Genomic DNA, 21523 nt, shown 5'->3' on the forward strand with positions numbered 1-21523 from the left:
AACTGGACGGCATGGTGGGGCATCTGAAAGCGCAAGAGCTTATTTTCATTTCCTTCACGAGTCAAAGACAGTTTAGCAGCTGGCTGGCAAGCAAAAAATACATAATATTAATAATAATAGTACTAATTAACAAGTTTGTCCAACCTGCTACCTGCACTATAGCAAATCATTAAACCATCTGACAACACTTGCAAAGACATAAACAAGCTGTGAACATTATATTGCATTAAGTGTTGAAGTGCGAATCTTGAGCTTGTAAACCTTGATAATTACCGAGCAATATTCTAATTCATTGAGTCATATTACAAGACATCTAATAAATGTAAGGCCAGAAAGTGTTTGTCTCCAGAATCTGCTATTCAGTAATTTATTTATTTTTTTTAATTAAACGTATTTCAAGTGGAGCTGGTCACACAACATTAAGAAAAGAGATTGATATTACCTCAGTAAGTCAGGAGAAGTGGGTGAATCTTTTTTCCCCCCCCCTTATTAAAAAGTGGTCGAGAGAGTTTGCGCTCGTGCAATTCAAAAGGTCAAAGGTTAAAGGGTGTCGTCGCACAGATCGCGACGCCCACTGAGGCAAACTGACTGACTAAATTCAAAGGAGGTTTGGGGGCCTGAAGTGTAATTTATTGATGGCATTTGTTTTCACTTGTCTCTTGCAAAATAGATCTTAATGAGATTTCCTGATTAAACAAAGCTTAACCAACGAATTAACTGAATTGCAATAACACATGAAAAGTATTGATCGCACACACTTAGAAAAGCACTGAACCAGGTGATTCCACTAATTAGTCCTCATACCTGTGCTAATTAGAATCAGCTGGGGTTATTAGTACTTCCACCCGCACCGAAGCCGTGGAACTAATTAGTGGAATCACCTGGTTCAGTGATTTTCGTACAGTTTGATCAATACTTTCTCCCTGTGTCATGCGAATTCAATGCACATAATGTTTGTTAGCATCAAGAATATTATTTACTTTATGTATATTATGTCTTTATCTAACGATTTAACACCAAACCATTTTCTCCATTTCATGTGACTGGCTGCCCTGAAAATGTGTCATATATAAATATGTATATCTACTACTGCTACAGTCTGTGTTAGGTTTAAAGGCCCCACGAACTGGATTCGGTACTTTGGTGCATTTGTCTCCCCCTGCCGCTACTCAGTGTAATCTGCTTTTAGACTTCTGATACTTAAATCCTCATAAACAGCGGTTACTGAAGCACCAAAGGCGGCTTCAGAAGCTAAACAGTGATGTACATACAGGAATCTATACAGACAGAATTCAGCATCAGCGATGATCAGCAGCATCTGTGACGCTTTGCTGCAACTGCAGGTTTCTTAATCTTATCTGACGTACAGTGTGTGATAACCACAAACCTCTGCATGCCGACATAAAGCTCTTCCCATGTGTGAAGTTACCACAAACAGAAACACAACAGCTAGAAAACTACAATCAACCATGCCAGACTTGAGACCAGGGTGGAAAGCTGAACAACACAGCCGTGCGGCCAGAAATGCAAGGAGCATGTTTTACCAGCTGCAGTGTCACTTTAAAAGTTTGCTACATTTGCCAAACCTCCGTCGACATGCGCGACATACACATAAAGCAACACTGCAAAACACAGCAAGCAGCCAATACTGTGTAAGTTATTACTGACCCATCCACCGGCAAGAATGCCAGCTCTGCATTTTTTCCTTTTTTTTCCCGCCAATTTGTAGAAGTCAGCGGCAAACTCTCCTTTTTTATCATCGTTGCTTCCTCAAATGTCGCCTTCGTGCTTCGAGTGCCCACGTGTACGTTACAAGAACACAGAGCTACACGCTGCCCATAAAGCTTTGAGCAGGTTCACAGTCGACCACACTGTTCAGTGAATACGCGTTTGTACAATCAAGTTTATTTAAAAAAAAAAAAAAAAAAATTTAATATTTAAAGTGTTGGTGGATGGGGGTCAGCATAGGCCCTCTGGGTACTGTGTTCCACCACCTGTAGATTGTCGCCAGCATTAAATTTCATCGGTCGGTGTACTCTAATGTTTTAAGATCTAAAGCCAGTGTCATCTATTTGCATTACACAGTAAATGATGGTGCAACATCATCTGCTTAAGTGGATGTAATGCATCAGATGTAATTACAGACACGCTTTCATACTGAGACTAATAACACTGTTCAACTGGAAAACAGCCTGTGATGCATTATAGTAAAACTGATACTGCGCTTCCTTTTTTTTACCTTCTCTGGCAGAAGATCGCGCTCTGATTCGAACTGGTGCCTGCGAAGTAGGAACTAGCACATCACAACATCCTTTCCCTCACTTGTGCAGTACGAACAAGTGCTTTTGAGCCTGCGAGTGGGGGGGGGGGGGGGGGGGGGGAGTGGGGGGGAAGCCTGAGAGGAAAAGTAATAACAGCCGAAGCGTGAAGGCACAGATAGAGCGGCAAGGGAGACAAGCATTTAACGAGGCTTAATCCAAATACAAAAATGGTGTTTCTAACTGATGGCAGCCAATCGAGGCAGTGAGAAGGGCAGGCTGCCTTGTTTGTTGAGCTGCGGCAAGATTACGTACCACTGGCCACAACATCTTATCCCCCAAATCCCTCTCTAACGCTAGGCGGCAAATACACATCTCATGCCTGTCGTTGCCACCCAATCCCGGCACTGTGCTTCATCCGGTGTGTGTCAGGATATAATCAAGACAACATAAAGCACAAAGGGGGGGATTACAGGCAGCAACAACCAAAACAAAGAGAGGTGCTCTGAAACCGCCTGAGGGGACTTCCAACCCTCAGTGCATGTGGGTGAAAGCAATTCATACAAATTCATCAGAAAGACGTGTATCAGAAAAAGCAGCAAGGCCGAGTTCACGCTCCAAAAGTCTCATGATCCTGGCATGTCACCATGTAACGTAGAACACATGTTGTCTGCAATGTCCCAAGACCCAATGTGAGGTCTACACCTAAAGCTGAGAAACTTCAGGTTTGAAGAGACGAGATTAAAGCCATTCAAAAGTAGCCTGTTACAACTAATTTACATTTAGGCGATAACTTCGAGTTCCGGCTCCGTTTAGGTGCAGAGGGCGAGACGACCCTCTCAGGCTGTTGTCCGGCCAACTTCAGCGTTTGAGGAGGTCTGTTGATCGCCGCTACGTACTGAACATTTCCTTATTCTTCATCATAAATTAGTGCAAGCGGCCCATGAGACTCCTCGCTGCTTCTCTATGAGCGAGCACACATGTTCACACACAAACACACTCACACAGATGTGATAAGTAAATGAGAGTAGCTTCATAGAAGCCAGCAACATGTTGCAAGAAGGCTTCGAATGGTACCCGACCTCGACTCGCATACATTAAATATACATGAAATGCAAAATGTATACGCTGTATCTCTATCCCACCCCGAGTTTGCCCCCCCAAAAAACTATACATTAAACAAATAAACCAGTTTTCAATCCAGCATGTTAGCAAGTAAACCAGAGTCGTCCACACTTTGTCTAATCCAGTTTATTGTTTCTCAGTAAAAGAAAACAATGGACAGAGGAAGCGAAAAAGTAAAGCAATGGGAACAAAAAATTAAGAATTTTCCACATTCATCTTCCCATTTTATAACCACATTACAACGGGAAAAAAAAAAATAAAGCAGCTCAATGCTAACGTGTAAGTAAACCTAAAACACAAAATAGGGGGTTAAATAAGGTCGTCGTAGAGATACAGAATATTCAATCATTATGCATTTTCTGTTCATTCCTTTCATCGTCCACCAGGAAAACATATGGCATAAGTAATTATTTGCATTTTTTTTTTTTTTTAAACGTTCTGCCAACACCAGCCTTCATCTCTCATCTACAGCAAAACAACCAAGAGTAAAATGGAGAGAGAGGTTGAAACCAGGAAAAAAAACAGAGCAATCAATAGGTGGCAAAGATGAGAAAGGGAAAGTCAGAGGCAAGAGGAGAAAGCATGTGAGCTCATCGTGCTGGGTGCAAATCAAAACACGGGGCTTTGAAGGAAATCGGGACAATATAGTACTTTTTTTTTTTTTTAAAATTAAGCTTGAATTTAAAGTTAGAGGGACACAAACGACCTTAAATTAAGCGGATAATTGAAACGAAGGTCTAAAACAATATGAGAAACTTGAAAAAAGTCATCACAATCCCAAACAGGAACCTCAGAGTTATGCTCTGCCATCTCTGGTTTAGTTCAGAAAACGTGTCTTCTTGTGCTCAATGTGATGAGCACACGACCCAACGTAAAATATGTGTGCATATCTTCAATGGAAGGACATGTTCAATGCGGACACCGCGGGTCCAGTCCAAAGTTACAAACACACTTTAATGTCCGTCATGTCCCGCTGATGCTTGAACATAATCCATGTGTTTCTGAAACAGGGGAGTTGAGGGGAACAGAGAGACAAAAAGAGGAAGACGGAGAAAATCCTCAACATATTACATGTTGCTCACTCCCATTCAGACGGTGAAAACCCATCTGTGTGCGATCCACAGACAACCAACTCACCAGCACGCGTGTTTGAGTCCGCCTTCGACTTATAATCCACAATGGCCGAGTCACACGTAGACCAAGCTCAAAACGACGGGAGTAAAAATGTGTTCGGTAGCTGACAAGAGAACGATGCAAGTTGGCAGAAGGAAGAGTGACGATCGGGCTTCGATATCCTGAGGTGGATAATTAATAGGCGTTTGTGTTTCTGAAGGTTCAGGAATTAAAAGGTGGTGGACGGCCGGGGGTAAGACACTGACTTTAACTAAGTCTGGCTAGCTCGGTTTGCTCCACAGAGTCCGTGCTTGGCGCAGAGTAGAGGGCCGCTCCATCTGATTTTGAGGTAAAGAGCACAGTCTATAGAGCGCCGTGGCAATAGTGTACACAAAGGGTCACTATCCCCTCCTCTTTCTGGTCATTCTTTGTTCTTTTCTTTCTTTTTTTTTTTTTTTTTTTTTTTGAGGTAAAGAGCAGTCTTAAGTTGGCTTCCAGGACAGTCGTGTTTACGCTCGTCGTTCTTTTAGTCGTCCCTACTCCACTCACACTAGTGTAGTCAGGAGCTAGCAAAAATGTGAAGACACTGTATATTTCATTTGCTTTTTTTTTTTAATCATTCTGTCATTCCTGGGTTGGATTTCTCCAAAAGGGCATCTTAGCAGCAGGGATATGATCAATCCAACAGGAGCAGATAAGAACCAGGATCTGGATTAACAGTGGGAGCAAGCGTAATTAAAAAAAAATAAAAAAAATAAAAAGAGTTAAATTAAAATAAAAAAGATCTTGAAAACCAAAATGGAAAAAAGGAAACAGATCAACCAAATCCCTGTCAATGCTAAGATGCCATCTGAATACGGAGATTCTTCAGGAGCACTCTTCTCCAATACGCTGGCAGGAGCGGCCCACCTTGCGATCGAGCTTGACCATTTTTAGGACAGCTTCCTGGCGACCCCGGCCCAGGTGATCAAACAGACACTCGTGTTGCTCTGGGAGCCGATGGAGCATACAGAAGATATTACCTGGAGGGTGGGGGTGGGGGGGAGGGGGTTGCAGGTGAAAGAGAGAGCGGTTTAGTTCAGTGAACTTGCATAGTTCAACCAAACTTGTAACACGCCGAGTTATTTTAAAACAGCTGCAATTTACTTACTTTTTTCCTGTGATACGAAAAGATCAGTGTTAAAAGATTTTGCAGCCGTGTCTTTGTTACCATGAAAGACGTGCTAGTTAATAGCTTCAGCTTTTAACTTCATTCAGCGGCAACACTCCGCCACTGTAAGAGGCTTGTTAAGCTCACAGAAGCTCGTTAGCGCTCGTAGTCTTAAATTCATTCATTAATACACATAATAGCACCGCTGGCATTTAATGAGCGGTGATTAAAAGCCCAGTTTGACAGCTGGTTGCTATGCAATTGTTGGTGCAGTTGGGGTATTATTCAGATCAGCTTTGTGCGAGACAGAATTGGTCTAATTAACCACATATTTCAGGATGTTATTTTATTATTAAAACAAACGCAAGAAAATTATTAGTGTTTAAATTTAGTAGTAATTATACTGTAAGCAGATTCATAATACTAATGGAAAAACAATTTAATGAAGGCAGAGGTAAATCCCTGCAAAATTAATGAGGTAGCAGTAACGAATTAAACAATTGTTTGCTATAGGTTGAATTCACTTTTTTTTTTAAACCATCAATGTTTAAAAAAAAAATAATATTTTTTTTTTTTTTACTTTTATTGTGATGCTGATATTATTTTTGTTTTTGAACAACATTGGCCTGCGACGCTTTTGGGTAGTAATAATAATAATAATAATAATAATAATAATAATAATAATAATAATAATAAAAAAACATGTATATATTAAAAGGACCGATTCACTGGTTTTGAACTTGCTTCCTTTGGTTCTAGTTTGTGCCGTACATGTACAGAAATCCCATTAAACTTCCCTTTGAGTTGCCTACATTAAAACATCTGTCTACTTCTAGCTGTAAAATGCTTCCAGATGACATCACTTGGAGGAACATTCATTTCACATTATGTCATCTTGTTGCTCACACTATGTAATTTGTAATCATGGTCAACCTGCTTTTCCAGAGCTCCCCCAGATGACATCATTTAAACTCCTAATTCTAATAAAAAAAAAAAAAAATCACCTCCTGGTGATGTCATGTGGAGAAGTTTTTCAGAAAGAAAAATATACATTAATCTACATTTGCACCCTAAACTAAAGTTGCCCTTTAAGTTTGAGGTTCTTTTAATGTTTTACTGCATAACATTAAAGCTGGCAGTTAAAATAGAAAAATATGTTATTTCAAAAAGTAATAAGCTAACACACACACACACACACACACACACACACACACACTATTAGACTTTACAGAAATAATTTCAACATTAGCAGTTTTTACAGTAACAACATCAATTATTAAGCATTAAGCCATCGTTTTAGTGCTTTTCATCATCCCTGTCGAGTCACGCTGGCAGGTAAAAATGTATTGCAGGTATTATGTGATTATAAATGTTACAGTTACAGCTAAATGACGCAATAATTTTAACATTATCAATTAACTATGATGCTACCTAACATGTTTATACAAAACATACTGCAGGTATGTCTGCATCAATAAGGCTTAGCCCGTTCATATGCACTGGTCATTGTCTTGACTTCTAAAGTAAGAGACAATGGACGTACCAAGCAGAAATAAGCTCCTGCTTTTGTTGGTTCTTCACATCAATCAGCTTTGTAAGCTTGTTACACTAACAACTCACGAGATGAATATTGTAGCCTGTGTGTAACAACAAGTCTACTGAGGGTGACAACATTGGATGTGATACTCCACTTGAGCTATTTTTCCTTTCCCATTTAAGTCTGAAAGGCATTTCGTGCTTTCAACTCATTATCAAACCTTCTTGGCTTACACCGTACAACATCCTGCAGAACCATTAGCAAAGTAATCTGCAATTACTGCAATAGTCAGAAATCACTATAATTGCCACCATTTCCCCTCAAGTCTGTAAAAAGCATGTTTTCATAGTAAGTATTGGACTATTGAAGAAGAATGGTCCATGCATTAAGCAGAAAGGCAATTTCCAATTTAGAAATGATTACATGGGTTTAACCAGATGGTCTTTAAGCAGTGAAGAGCTGTGACTTTTAAAGTACTTTAATTTGTATGCAAACAAGTTGATTAGCAAGCCGAGTATTGGTTTAAAGTGCATTAGTGTTCGTGGTAATTGGTTTATGTTTTATGTGCAAACTGAAACATTCGGGCTTTCTGTAATGGTCCCCCAAGGCCAACACACACACACTCTGGTCATCGCCATTTCTCCTAACACACAAGCACTCGCACAGGTAGCAGGAGCATTTCACTGCACTAAATGTACATTTCATAAAACTAGGACCAAGTTAACTGACATGCAGCCCAATGGAGACCACTGCTCTGGTGTGGGAGCTGGCCTCTCCATGTTCACGTGCAACTCTATGCGTTTTGATGTGTGATGTTGCATATGGGAGGTTTATCATCGTACCACAGCGACAGGAGCCCAGCTCCTGCTGCACCAGCTCCAGTTTGGTTTGGCAGCGATGACAACGTTTGCGGCCCCGCTGTTTACAGCCAACGCGAGACGAGGACGACGACGTGGCCGACAAAGATGACGATGATGAGGAAGAGTCATCGCCCTCTGGCACATCACCCAGTCTCGGTCGCTTCTCAGGTGAGACATCGCTTTCGGACTCAGAGGCTGAAGAAACACAAAGAAACATGCATCCATTCTTTTCGTGTGCTTCACAGCTGCAAACTCAAACTGTTTTAATCAATAAAGTATATAGTTAATGTATTTTGGAATTCGCCCAAAATTGAGAAAATGTAGATTGTTAATGCAGCGAGGAACTAAAAGCCGGGAGCCACATTAACCCAGCTTCCATAAAATAAAGAAAATCCGTTTTCTTTTGTCAAATGATGAAAATGCACGTGAAGGTTAAGCAACCGGCTAGAAATGGTTTTAAATAATTAAGCTCCCATCACATTGGCAGGCAAAACCTTCTCCACCTTTTATTACTCCCCTTCCCACATAATAACCCAAGAAGCATTCATCATATCTGTGTTCAGGACTGCAGGTCTGACCAGAATTTCAAGAGAAATATCAGACCTCCAATAACAATGATCCGTGACAACGTTCATTTAATATATAAAGACATCATCTCTGATTTAGTGAGGTCTGCAACAGAAGAGAATAGATGATTGAACACTGGGACCAAACTGCCTCTTTGTGTTAAATGAAGGAAGGTGCTTTGGAGATTAATGGTTCTCCTGCATTAGATTACTTTCAACCCAGCACCTGACACAAGAAGAGCATGTAGAGAGTTTTCACCAGTTGGCTGGAATTTTAATTCGGCTTTCCCCATCAATCCTGTGGACTTTTTCCCTGGCCTGGCCGAATGCAGATCAGCGCTCAATAAATCTCCGAGAACTAGGCCAAGCTCAGCATCCAGAAACCCCTAGCCTGCCCCATCGATCCCCATGTGTGTCTGTAGATGTGCAAGTGTATGTTGTGATAAAAAAAAATAAATAAAAAAAAACCGGCTTCCTTCTGCATGGCTGATGTTGTACTGGCAAATCTCTAGAGCCAATTTACACCAACTGGAATGTAAAAGCAGTCAGTCAACAACTTGAAAGTTTCAGTTTTTGCTAAAAAACAAAAAGATATGAGGCCAAGACTTTTGTACTAAAAACAATACAGCTTTGATTTAAGTGTTACTTTTTTTGACCTGCATAAAAAGACTGCTATCGCCACCTTTAAAGGAAACGTCATGGGCCCACTTAAGAGACATGGCAAAAACTCAGCTGCAGCAAAAGGTTTAAATGATGCTGAGTGTTAAGAGAATAATGTGGCGCCCACATGATCCCGCTGCATCACACAAGGGATCAATATGTTCACACCACCCTACTGAGCCCGGTCTACTCTGCAGGTAACTCATGTGCAAGCGTTTGTGTGCGTGCAGCAGGTTGCATCACCTAAGAGTGAAAACATAATAAAGGGAAATCGCTGTTTTTAGATCTCCACCTCATTTGGAAAGCTGTGGGCGGCTCACTGTGGTTGCCTTGCAATACGACACTTGCCACCTCCATTGTAGGGATTTAGAGGAAAGTGCAAAGTTAGCGTGACCCATATGCCACAATAGCAGTATTTATGGGAAACATGCCAGGCTGAAATAAACCAAAGCTTTCCTTAAAAATATATTGAATCAAACCCAGTTTCTTACTGTGATGTGACAGGGCTAACCACTGAGCTAGGGTCCCATCTGTGGCCCCTCTACAATTACATCTAATTACATTTAGGTTATCACTAACTATTGCTTATGCATTTACATGCATTGTACATTTATAGCCAGCATTCAGTCTAGTAAACACTTTATTGGTTTAATATTTGTGCCCTCTTGCATATTCAATATCTTTTCCATTGCGTTTTCCCTGAAAGAACAATTAACCGGGCCATTGTGGATCAATCTGATGCTGTAGATGCTACAGGGCCCTGCACTGCAACTCCTTAACAGCGGACATGACAGGTGCATAGTACAACACACAATAACAGGCACAGTAGTAGTAGTAGAAGACCTTTGGCATACCTGACTCAAACGAGCGCTTTGTGGGAGTGGAGAGTGAACTGAATACTTGGTCTGTACTGGAAACTTCTGAAAGAGAAATACCAGGAGCAAAAGGGAGGCAAAGTGGACAATAGAAGAAAAGACGGGACATAAGAATGTTAGCGTCTTCCTATTAAGACAAACATTTCTCACACATGGAAAATTCAAGTTTGTCTTGGCTAAATTTATTTAGATGAAGTTGCTACATATTTAATCAATACAGAATCTCAAAAGAGAAACTGTGTAAAATGTCCCAAAATGCATACGCCCACAGATCGTAATCAGACATATCCTCATTAAAAAAGAAAAGTGTGTAAAGTAATTGTTCAGCTGTAAATAACTGACAGATTAGGTCAAGATTATCCTGAGCAGAAAAGAGTTTTTAATTGTCCAAGCCTAAGTACAAAAGCGGTTTGTGTGACTTCTGGCAGCTGCAGAAACGCTCCAGTAGCAGTAGCAGGATAACAGGAGCATGTCGGGGGTGTGTGTGTAATTCTTTACTATGCTGTGAGCTTCCATTTCCCCATAGCAACCGTTATAGAGATCTGTGAAGTAGAGACTGCAGCATGCATGTGTGCAGACTGAGCCCAGCCAAGACACCACCGCTGGGTGGAGGAAAAAAAGACATCGTACCATGTGTACCTTATATAATCCATCTGATACTAACACAGTTTTAGAAGTCGGTTGAAAGCGTTTCATACCGGAACCAAAAACATGTCTTATGCACACATTTCACTTTTAAATTTACTGTATACTGCAGCTCTGCCAACGACATCTTGGTTCATGCTTTGATGTTTCCCAGAACAGTACCAACATTTCTTTAGGTGATCAGGTCGAATTGAATACGTGCTGCATTAGTCCATCATTGAGTAATACATATTAGCAGTGAAATGAGCTATAGCAAGTCACAACAATATAAGATCTATAACCTAAGGTGAAATGTTTTTGGATTCGTATCAATATGCCGGGCAAACGGAGATACATTCATTCCCCATGTTTGAATTTGTGTGTGAATTAGCCTATAACTAGTTTTTCTGAATTAGCAATAACGATGTAGTCGTATTACTCTTATGACTGAGCTCCAGCTGTAACAGGGGACCAGGTTGTTGTGAGCACATTTTCCACAATTCTTACACATCCTTTCAGTAGCCACTTTATTGTCCTTTCCTGGCTCTGCCTCCGCAAATAACCTTGTCAGTGTATAGCGATGACAGATGCCCTGGCAATTGTAGGTGTCCTCTTAAAAACCTTCACTTCTGAATAGATACCCTTTCCTATCATTCTCTCTATCTGTGCCATGAGGACAAATATAGCCAGTGCAGGGGCACTGCAGCTGCTGCTGCTGCTTCACGTTGGCAGTGTTCTGCAGAAAGAGGCCCGGAGTAAAGGCTACAGTGGTTTAGTTTTGATCGTAATACTAGAGATACATAAAAAAGCTGCCACCTCTCTGTTTTTTTAAACTGACTTTTTGATAAATGCAATAAGCTTAATCAACAAGCTGAGGCGTTTGTGCAGTGCAACCCAAGCGCGTTGTCTACCTTTTTTAATATTTAAAAATCGCATGAGAAAAGGAATATCCACATTTTCAACATCTGCAGGTCACACATCCCACCTCTCCGTAGGCTTTCATGAGTCTCAGGCCACTTTACTGATACATCATAAAAACATTTAAAAAAATTGGATATTTGCTTTTCTCGTTGTAAGTAATCCTTTCTCTTTCCTCTGTGTGTGGGTGTTCCGTTAAAAAAAAAAAAAAAAACAACAGGGTGATCAGGCTGTCACTGTGTTCAGGAGGCATTCAGGGACCATAAAGAGTGAACATCAGTTATGTTACTGAAGCAAAACAGAAAAACTAAATAGGGATCAGAAATGAATCAGCCTTAATTTGGCTGATACCAATTCTACAAAATATGGCTGATACAAATACCTAATATTAGTACACAAGCCAAAGAATAGTAGAGAAAACCTACCTAATCTTTCAGTGAAGTACGGCCCATGGAAAGTGTCAGTAATTACTCACTGATCAACTGCTTTCTTACCATCTTGAGCAGGTAGAGATGTAACGCCCATCTCTCCAGACGAAGGGTCTTCTGATGCATTAGACAGTGACATCAGGGACTGACTAATGCTGCCGCTTGCTTCTTTACAGAAGATGTCTTCTTGGCTGCTACTGGAGCTTGAGGGGGTCTTTGGGGTGCAATCATTGTCTGTCTGTTTCTTCTGGACATCTATTAAAACGAAAAATAAAAATAATGTGTGTGTACATTTCTCAAAGCGTATGGAGTGTTTTTTTTTCCCTTTAGTACTGATTTTATCAGAGGTAAAGTAAAGTCTGAGCCAGAAATGACCAAACATTAACTTTTGCTTAAACATTAAGATGTTTAAGCAAAAGTCCCAGAAATGATGGTTTCTAAAACATTTCTCCCCTTGTTGGTAAAAAGTAGCAGCAAAAATAGCAACTGCCTCATGGTTATCAAGCAAATACCAACAAAAATGTAAGTCAAATTCATGTTGGACCGGTTAATAAATACTGTAGTTTAAAATGTCCTGTCCTTCAAACTATTTCATAAACATCTTCACAGAGTAAACAGAGTTAGGGGTGAGTGAGCATGACACTTTTTACCCCTGAGTTTCCTTCTCAGACTTTCTTTCTTCCTCTCTCTTATTCGACTCAAGGTCTTTGCAGAGCAAATACAGCAGCGGAGACAGTTTTTAACCCCAGATTGATGTTTAACACAAGAGCAGCTGACAAGGCAAACCACAAAACCCAGGAAGAACCTACCTGCAAAACATTTTGAGCAGAGATTCATAGTTTTGCTCGATCTGCGGAGAAAAAAAAAAGACAGAAAAAGCAAGAGTGTTAATCAAACAGCTTGTTTAAAGGTTCCAATAGATTGAGGCCTATAAAGTCCTAATCCTTGGCTGACATGTTTGAGATCCTGCTACAGAAAAATTCAAAGTGGGGAGCATGTTCCAAGCAAATAATTCACTCCATCCACAGCTGCCATTCTATAAGGCTGCCAATGTTTAAGTAGCAGACTGTGTCACTGTTATTTCATATCTTCAGGAATACCAAATATAACATGGTATATTTGATGCCTTGCTCATGGCTGTGACTCTCCTCTAAGACGGCTCCTCTCATTTCCTCTCCAGCCCTCGTCCTTACTGTCTGCGCACTGAGCGTGACGGTCACTGCTATCAGTCACATTCTATTTATTTTGGGCACATGGCTGCACACCTTTGTCCTCATTTCTAAATGTAGGGTCAGCTGCAGTCAACCTGAGGGCTGTGTGTCAGTCTGCTGGTGTGTGGAGGATGGAGTGAGTTAGGACACCTCATCATGAGGTGCAGGCAGTGAGGAAGATGAAACTGGGTAAACCGTAAAGTTAGATCCTGTTGTCAACCTGAGAAATCAGAGATAATCAATTCACAGATTAATTAAGGAACCAGAAGATGTGAGAAATGGTGAGAGAGAAAAATAAACACCTGCATGCTTGTTAGGCTGAGTGAAGTTTAAACAGAGTGCTCACAATTAGTCTGTTACATAGCTGGCACACTGCTGTTACTAATGAGAATATTTGATTGAAGCAGACGGGAAGATGGGCTCTGTCGCCTTGGTGATTCAGCTTGAGTGACACAAAGGAGCAAAGGCTTGGATGGCTGATAAATGTTTTGAGGAAATTAAGTTCTCTTAAATGTTAGTGACACGAGTGTTAAAATACAAATTAACTTAACATAAGTACAGATACACATCTGTTAATAGAGAGCATTCACAGACATTATGTCACCCACACTCATGGCTAATTCAGTTATGAGGGCGATGGCACATCTGTCAGCGACAGTGACAGTGACAGGAAAGGTCTCAGTTGAGTTTTATATTACAGAAGCAGGTTAGATTTTAATTTCTTTAACAAAATTCTGTACATTAGTTGGTAACTTTTGCAATTTCATTTTGAAAGCAAAAAACTGATTGTATTCAGCAAGAGGACATGTGTGTTTCGCTGATGGGCCCTTCAACCGCAACTGCAGGGGCAGTTCAAGGTTATTTATCCACCTAGAATTCCTAAAAGGCAATGTTGAGAACAATGACAGCCCGTTTGTAAGTAAAAAAGCTTTCTCAAATACAATGAGAGTGAAGGATGCCCCAAATTGCTTAAAAGATCTTGTCCCCCTCAGTGGCATTCAGCAGTACAAATATACCAATACAGGTTATTCAACAACTGCAGGAGTGTGAGGAATTACAAGGATCCACTTGGCCCATTTATCACCTGAAGTAGTGCTGCAAGTAACCATCATTTTGGTAATTAAAATTATCTTCCGTATATAGATAGAGAGAGAGAGAGAGAGAGAGAGAGAGAAAGATTAATCCATCCATCTATCTTTATGTAACCAGGTAAAAAATTATAAAATAGTTTGATAAACAGCCTTTTTTCATCTTGTAACGACAATTTGTTGTGCCAGGTATAAAGACAAATATGAAATCCATTCTTTGCCAACCAAAAGCTTCTAATTTAATTTCTTTAGCAATGGAACTTCTGCCAATCAGACACTTTAATGATTGTATTGATGTGATGGTTTTTGTTATTAGTAGCAATATTGATCTAATAATTAATACACTAACTAACTGAGCAACTACTTGAATAATGCAGCAATTAGCTCATCATATTTTCAGGATCATACATGAATTTCTTTTCTATATTGACCATCGTTCAGGAGATACACTCATTTTGGAACATAAGGAAGATCCCATTTAAACGACTGGCAGCAATGTGACAATGTGCAGCACACATCTTTTCACAGCCTACGTCAAGACTGTTTATGGCACAGTGTTTGCTGCAGGCCAAAATGAGGGCAAACCCAAATCGCCTTGGATCATCTACCAAAACAATGCAGGCTTGGTGTGTTACAGGCCAAAAAGAAATGAATGAGTAATGGCACCAACTTCCACCAGCTGCCTCTGCCGGTCACTCTAAGACAACTGTGGTTAAACAAGATGCAATAAAAGGATGCTCGAGGTCCCTGCAGGAATTCCCAATGTTGCCAACAACAAATTAATTCATGAGTGAATCCTGTGCGACTTTGCAACCTTGAAAAGCAGTAGCAAAATTAGGCATTTCAGGCCACGACAATCAGAAAAAGGTTTGTGAAATCCTGGAAGTGCTGATAAACGCTCCCACTTAATTTAGAATAAACACTGAGGGACTGGGAGGAATAACGTGAGGTTTTTCTCTCCTAACTCTCTCATAGCCACACTTGGAAAAAGGTACAAACGCACAACAAGGAACAAAGTTAATGCTCAGTCACAGTCGCGAAAAATTGCCTAATGTTATGCCAGTTCGCAAGTTTCTGATATTTAGTGGCCATGACAACTGTTTAGGCACATCTGTATTAAGTTAGTTAGATAAGATAGATCTCTCTCTCTCTCAACTGAATTTATTCAATTTATGCCATGTGTCTATAGATAGTTCACAGTGCAACAATGTAAAAATAATAGAAAATATAGCCATATTTTAAAGCTAAAGTAATTATTCCATCTTCAGCACATGGTGTGTTTGGACATGAGTGAGATACAGGGCTATGTCAACTTGTTATGTAAGTCCCGGTTAAGCTGCACTAGCCAACCTGGACAAAGACACAAACAATCCACAAGGATGCCATTAGATCACAAACAAGAACATAAATTCGCATTAACACGTTTTTTTTTTTTTTTTTTTTCCCCTTTCGGCTCATCCCGGGAGTTCAGGGCCCCCACAGTGGATAACTGTCCGCAAGTTGACATGCCCTCCCCAGTTTCTACCGGGCTTGGAGTGGCACTGCACAGCTGGGGATGGGAAATGGCCTGTTAGGGGTTCAGTGTGTTGCCCAGAGACACTTCGACATATAGGCAGGGCCGGGGTTTGAACCACTGACCCTGTGGCCTGTGAACAACGGCCTTTACCAACTGAGCTACAGCCAAACCCCTATTAACACATTGTCAATAAGACGGATTATTTTTGTTACAGGCATAATAAAGCTAAGCTGCTGTTAAAAGAGAAATCTGCAATTAAAAATCAACCTGTGTTACTCAAAGCGAGCAAAAGAGTAATAAAACTCAATGTCTCGTGTTTTTGTCTCTGCTGGCAAAGATCACTTTGAGACAATCAAGCCAGCAGCTCTCAGGGGGGGGAATAACAAAACACAAGTCACGCATTACTTTGACATCTCTTTCTAAATGTCAAATGCAATTATGGTTTATGAGCCAAAGAGCACCAGTCACAGCCACGCATGATGCACCTGAGTCTGCCTCCTCTCATACATCATGCTGATACATGCAGGAAAAGATGATTTCTACCGAAATGATGCAAGTCTTTCTGTCTGGGTCTTGATTATCCAAGGTGTCCCACTTGTCCAATAAAGCTAATAAAAATAAATTCCAACTAAGGAGCTGGATTTCTGCACCAAATCCATCATGACCAAGCAACATGTGCTGTCCCATTTCAGAGTGCACTTGAGAAGTAAGTTTTATTTATATCCAAACTCATCAGCATATTCTTTGAGTTTAGCCTAAATAATTACACAATTGATTGTGTTCTGCTCTGGTACATAATGACGCATTCAAGAAACCCTTGTCAACTAATAGAGTCGGGAAAGATCACATGACAACAACGTATCTATTAAGATTAGGTCTAGTTGCTCATCAACTACTATAAAACTATCACCGACTATCGGCAGAGACACTGCAGATAAAGATTTGACCTTGTACACACTTTGGCAGTTGTCCAGTGGTTCAAGAGGCCACATTATGCATAATTTGGGGTTTACATTTTTATTCTGAGCCCCAGAATAAAAACTCTTAGCACGTCTTTATGCAGAAGCTTTTCTTTCTTTTAGCTCCAGCCTCTTTAGGGGCCTTTAACCGAGTTTTACTCAGTTCTGATTGGCCAGCTTGAAGTGAAGTGGCCTTTCAATGGGCCAAAGAGAGAAGTGGACAAACTTCCTAGCTAATCTGTGCCATAGGCGTAATATAGTCGTAATGTGGGTGCAAGTGAGTCGGTGCTGACAGACGGCTGTTTGTGAACTTATGACATTTGTACATAGGACTGTGGAAAACATTTTTAGTACGATCCAGAGAAAGTCTCTGCAGAAAAGCCTTAGAAAGTCTCACAACAGAGTCAACAGAGCAGACAGAGACATGCAATTTTTTTGTGTGCAACTTCTATATATATATTCAGCTCACATTTTGGAACTTGATATGCATACAAATACACAACGGTTAAGATAGAGTTAAAAATACAAAAGAGCATAATATGGCCTTGTTGAATAAAATGGTTGGCAGATGGTGCCAGACTACACCTTCAGTTTTCCTCCGCGTTAGAACATATTTATATTTGGAGAGACAAGGGGAGTTCAGCAGTGTCTTCATCACCAAAAGAAGAGCTATAACTAGCAATCATCCTCATTATCAATATTGCTATTCTTAATTATTCCCAATTCCATGCATTATGTGTAGCTGCTTATCCTGTTTAGGGTTGTGGGGGGTGGGGGGGGGGGGGACCAGTGGACTTTACTCTTTTTGCTTAAACCTTAAACTGTCAATTTTAAAAATTGCTGCAGATTTCTTTGCTGGTTGGATAGATTTCTCTAAAACCTACAAAGTATAGGCATTTGAGAATCACAGTTCTCTCTCACAAAGTGAGACAAGACAAACAGTGAACTCCTTTTGAGGCTATATCTTAACCTTTCGGTATAGAGTGAAGCCAGACAATGAACCCTCCTTTCTGTCTGTTTGCAGAGTGAAGGGGGCTCACTCTGTAAATCTATTAATCCTCGCAGTTCTCCTCTTAGGGGAAGCACCCCAAGAAGATGGGTATTTTAGAGGATCCAGACTCTGAATCCAAAGCGATTGCCTCTGTCTGCTAGTGTCTAGTAAACCTAGTTTGCCCCAGAGACATAATACATTGGCTCATGTTTTGCATTTTGCGGCTGCAGAGGAAATAAATTTCTACTCAGTGGAGCAATGCTCCTATTGACTTTTACCACAGAAGTAAACAAGACATAATAATATGGAAAGCAGCTTAGAGATATGATGTCACTGAATGCCATGTTAGATGAAGACTCCAACAGTCAGTCAGAAAAATACCCTCGTAGTTCTGTTTCTTATCTTCAGAGGGGTTTAAGTGCATCTTATAATTTGGCTTATGTGATGCTGTAAGTGACAGCACTTTGGTTTAAAAAAAAAAAAAAAAGAACTTACAGAGTTTAACTCACATTATCTACAATGTCAGTCACAAATTACAAACTTCAGCAGCAATTCATTTATAACATCACAACATCTGCACTACGGGCTGGATAAATAAGGCTCTAATTGGAATTGTTAAACAAAAATTCTACAGAAATACTGTGTCATACTGAAGACAGAAAGACTAATATGAGAGTGAGTCGAAGAAGAAGAGAATTAGGGAATTAGTAACAGGTCCGACTATCACGCGGACTTGTTGAAAAGAGCTGAAAACCAATACAAAAACTGACAGTGTCCAACAAGTCTGTTATAAATGTGAGGGGGCATTAACACATAAGAAAAATGAACTTTGCTGCTGAAACAGGATACAGACATGCCAAGATATTTTTGCAGACTTCACTGTATTATGAAACTTATGAACAGATGGGTCACCCCTCACTGAACAACATTCTGTATTTTGCTATTTATGGGAAATACCATTTCTGATAATAATATCTGGTGACTGGCAATGCAAGAGTATTTGTTCTGAGTGAGTGAACAGTCACCTCCACATAGATCACTTCCTAAAACATGCAAGTAGGGAAATAGGTCCTTTAAGGCAGCATCTTAGCTTATGTGAATAGCAATTAGGGAAAGACACAGTCTGTCACTGACACTGCTTCCACTCTTTTACAATACAGCTACACTTATTACTGGCCACTTTATTAGGTCAATTGATGAGGGGCACAAAGTGTGCCGGGAAAATATCCCCCATATTATTACACCACCACCAGCAGCATCAGCCTGAACCACTGATAGAAGATTAATAGATTGATGGTTTAATACTTCATTTTGGATTAATACAGCGGAAAAAGATCGGACCAGGCGTTTTTTCCAATGTTCTATTTTCAAAAGAGTGGCACCGGTCGTGGTCTTCTGCAGCTGTAGCCCAACTGCCTCGAAGTTTCACATCCTGAGGCTCCTCTGACCTCTGGCATCAACAAGGTATTTTCACCCAGAGAACTTGGCTGATTAACGAAGCAGCTTAAAAGCTGGTGAGCGTAAAATTGAAGACTACAGCTATGGTATGTAAAAATCTATCTACTAGAGTCAAAAAACTCCCTACTATACCCGTAATGTACACACATATAATACAGAAAAACTGTGTGACCAGATGTGGCTTATGAGGATTCCTGGGCTGTTCCATTAAACCCAAAATGGAACTTAATTTCCAGCTTTGTAAACACTTTGTATCTACTTGCATTGTATGGTTGAAAACTTTACGATGGATTTTGTCCTTATTATAACTTCCCCTACAATGACCCCCTAATAGTAACAAGTGCCCAACACTTATAAAGTCACACAACGTCAAAATTAGCTTTGCTGAGGCAAAGTGGCCCCTAAGAAATGCGCCTAGAAAAGGCCAAACAAACATACAGTGGCAGTGTGTGCAGCGAGGTGTCAGTATTTTAGCACCTAACCTGCTTTTCGGCTCATTTGAGCTGCTAAAACCATCACTGCCCGTTTTGTCCAATTCGTGGCTTAACAAGGGTCTCAGTACTTTACCTGTGTGGTTTATTAGCCCCGTCACACCTGTCACGTTACCCAGAGGACTTAGTCCACACCCCTGTCCGTCTCTTCCTCTACAAGAGGCAAGCTGGGGTTAGCTAGCAGCTAATGCTACAAAACAATGGGGAGGGGGAGGAGGGGGGGTAATAAGAAAAGCGGCTCATCCCTGCCTGAGCTGCTAACGCTAACTGCTAACGACTCTATGCTAGCTGTCGGCAGAGAGAGAAAGCATTTCAAAGCAAGACACCTTAAAGGTAATACGTCTTACCCCCAGAATCCACAGGGGCAGCGCGGAGGCATAACGTTAACGTTACTCGGAGGCTTGCTGCCCTCGCTCCCCGTGTCCCCCATGTCGGTCTTCCGTGCGAGGCTCTACGAGTAGCAGGTGAATCCGGGGACGGCGTGAGGGCCTCGTATTTGCCTTTAGTTAAGACTCCCCTAGATTTGACAAGTGCCGAGCGAATACCCCGGCAAGACTACCCGCCAGAGTTCCACGAGACGATAAACACTTCTGCAGACGCGAACGGCCACTGATTTGGTGAAATTTAAACAGTTTCATCGACGCCGAGGCACCGGAGCCGTTAAATCGGCGAAGGACGGAGTCACCGGGGAATCCTGGGCCGATCAGCTGGAGCGTGGAGCAAACCACTGCCGCAGGAGGGAGTTGCTGCAAAGGGAAAAGTTAAACTGGTGTGTTTGTGCTGAACATGAAGTGAGGAATAGCACAATGGATGGTAATAGTGCTAAACAATCCGCATGCTAATAAACAATTTTACTTCTATATACAGACTACTTCCTTTTAACGTTGTGACTCAGACGAGCGCTTGAGTGAACATGGTATGATCCACACAACTTGAAAGGCCAGGACCGTCAGCAAAGCTGTGGTAGAAGTACACACGTAGTAATTTCATTCTACACTCATGTGTGTTCTGAAATGTACATAAAGAACGAAATTAGGTCGAAAACACTGTTTTCTTATTAGTAATAATCGCATTACTGTTAATTACATTGTGTCTACTCCAGATTCCATAGACAAACTTTTAAACGTGAAAATTATGGGAAAGAACATAAGGGTCGCCACTTTCTGTTACTTAGCAACGTTGCGTGGAACAAGAAAAGTTACAAAGCCTAAATGTCACAGAGGGGCAATGTCTAAATAACTTCCTGCAAATATTCCCCATAATTTCCTGGAAATAAGCTGTAATTTAGTTTCACATTTCTAGGAAATCTGGAAAATGTGGACCGTGTAAAATAAAGCATTACATAATATACTACAGAAGAAGGAAGATTAATTGCACTCAACTGTTGTCATTGTTAATGGTGTTAAATATGCTGCAAAAGAAAAAGGCCCCATTGTCTAAACAACCAAAAGCTGTTGGAATGGAAGACGTCACGTATCGCTTCGGACATACAAACTCCATCCTAATGGAAGTAATTTAAACTCATTGTGTAAAGGAAACGTTTTCGTATCCAGTAAGACGACCTGTGGTTTCTGTGTGACCGAACTGATACAAGTGGCAAATACCTTTTAAATGTACATCACTGAGCAGCAGGGTATGAAAAGTATGAGCTTAATATACGTTTTAGAGTGTAGTGGGGAAAAGGATGCTTGTATT

The 21523-nt window shown here is 40.7% G+C and overlaps 1 protein-coding gene across 3 annotated transcripts; it reads right to left on the reverse strand.

Annotated features, from left to right (window-relative positions):
* Positions 1 to 4920: 4920 nt before the first annotated feature.
* On the reverse strand, positions 4921 to 20531 carry LOC137106354 (AN1-type zinc finger protein 3-like). Of its 3 annotated transcripts, XM_067489463.1 has the most exons (7): positions 20176 to 20531; positions 13380 to 13545; positions 12924 to 12964; positions 12181 to 12369; positions 10124 to 10189; positions 8026 to 8238; positions 4921 to 5518 (listed from the first exon to the last, which is right to left on the reverse strand). In XM_067489463.1, exons 3-7 carry the CDS (start codon positions 12949 to 12951, stop codon positions 5364 to 5366), a joined length of 651 nt encoding a protein of 216 aa, XP_067345564.1. In that variant the 5' UTR covers positions 12952 to 12964; positions 13380 to 13545; positions 20176 to 20531; the 3' UTR covers positions 4921 to 5363. The 3 variants fall into 3 exon arrangements, with proteins under 3 accessions (XP_067345564.1, XP_067345552.1, XP_067345575.1); XM_067489451.1 differs by lacking the exon at positions 13380 to 13545; XM_067489474.1 differs by lacking the exons at positions 13380 to 13545; positions 20176 to 20531 and adding an exon at positions 19905 to 19988.
* Positions 20532 to 21523: the final 992 nt, after the last annotated feature.

The sequence above is a fragment of the Channa argus genome, chromosome 2, assembly GCF_033026475.1.
Source record: "Channa argus isolate prfri chromosome 2, Channa argus male v1.0, whole genome shotgun sequence".
In the NCBI taxonomy this organism is placed as follows: Eukaryota; Metazoa; Chordata; class Actinopteri; order Anabantiformes; family Channidae; genus Channa; species Channa argus.

Coding starts and splice junctions, on each gene's coding strand:
- LOC137106354 (XM_067489451.1), bottom strand. CDS start 20,258: ATGGGGGACACGGGGAGCGAGGGCAGCAAGCCTCCGAGTAACGTTAAC. Junction 10,190..12,180: donor ATCTCTACCTGCTCAAGATG/GTAAGAAAGCAG, acceptor TTTCTCTTTCAG/AAGTTTCCAGTACAGACCAA. Junction 8,239..10,123: donor AAAGCGCTCGTTTGAGTCAG/GTATGCCAAAGG, acceptor GTGTTTCTTCAG/CCTCTGAGTCCGAAAGCGAT.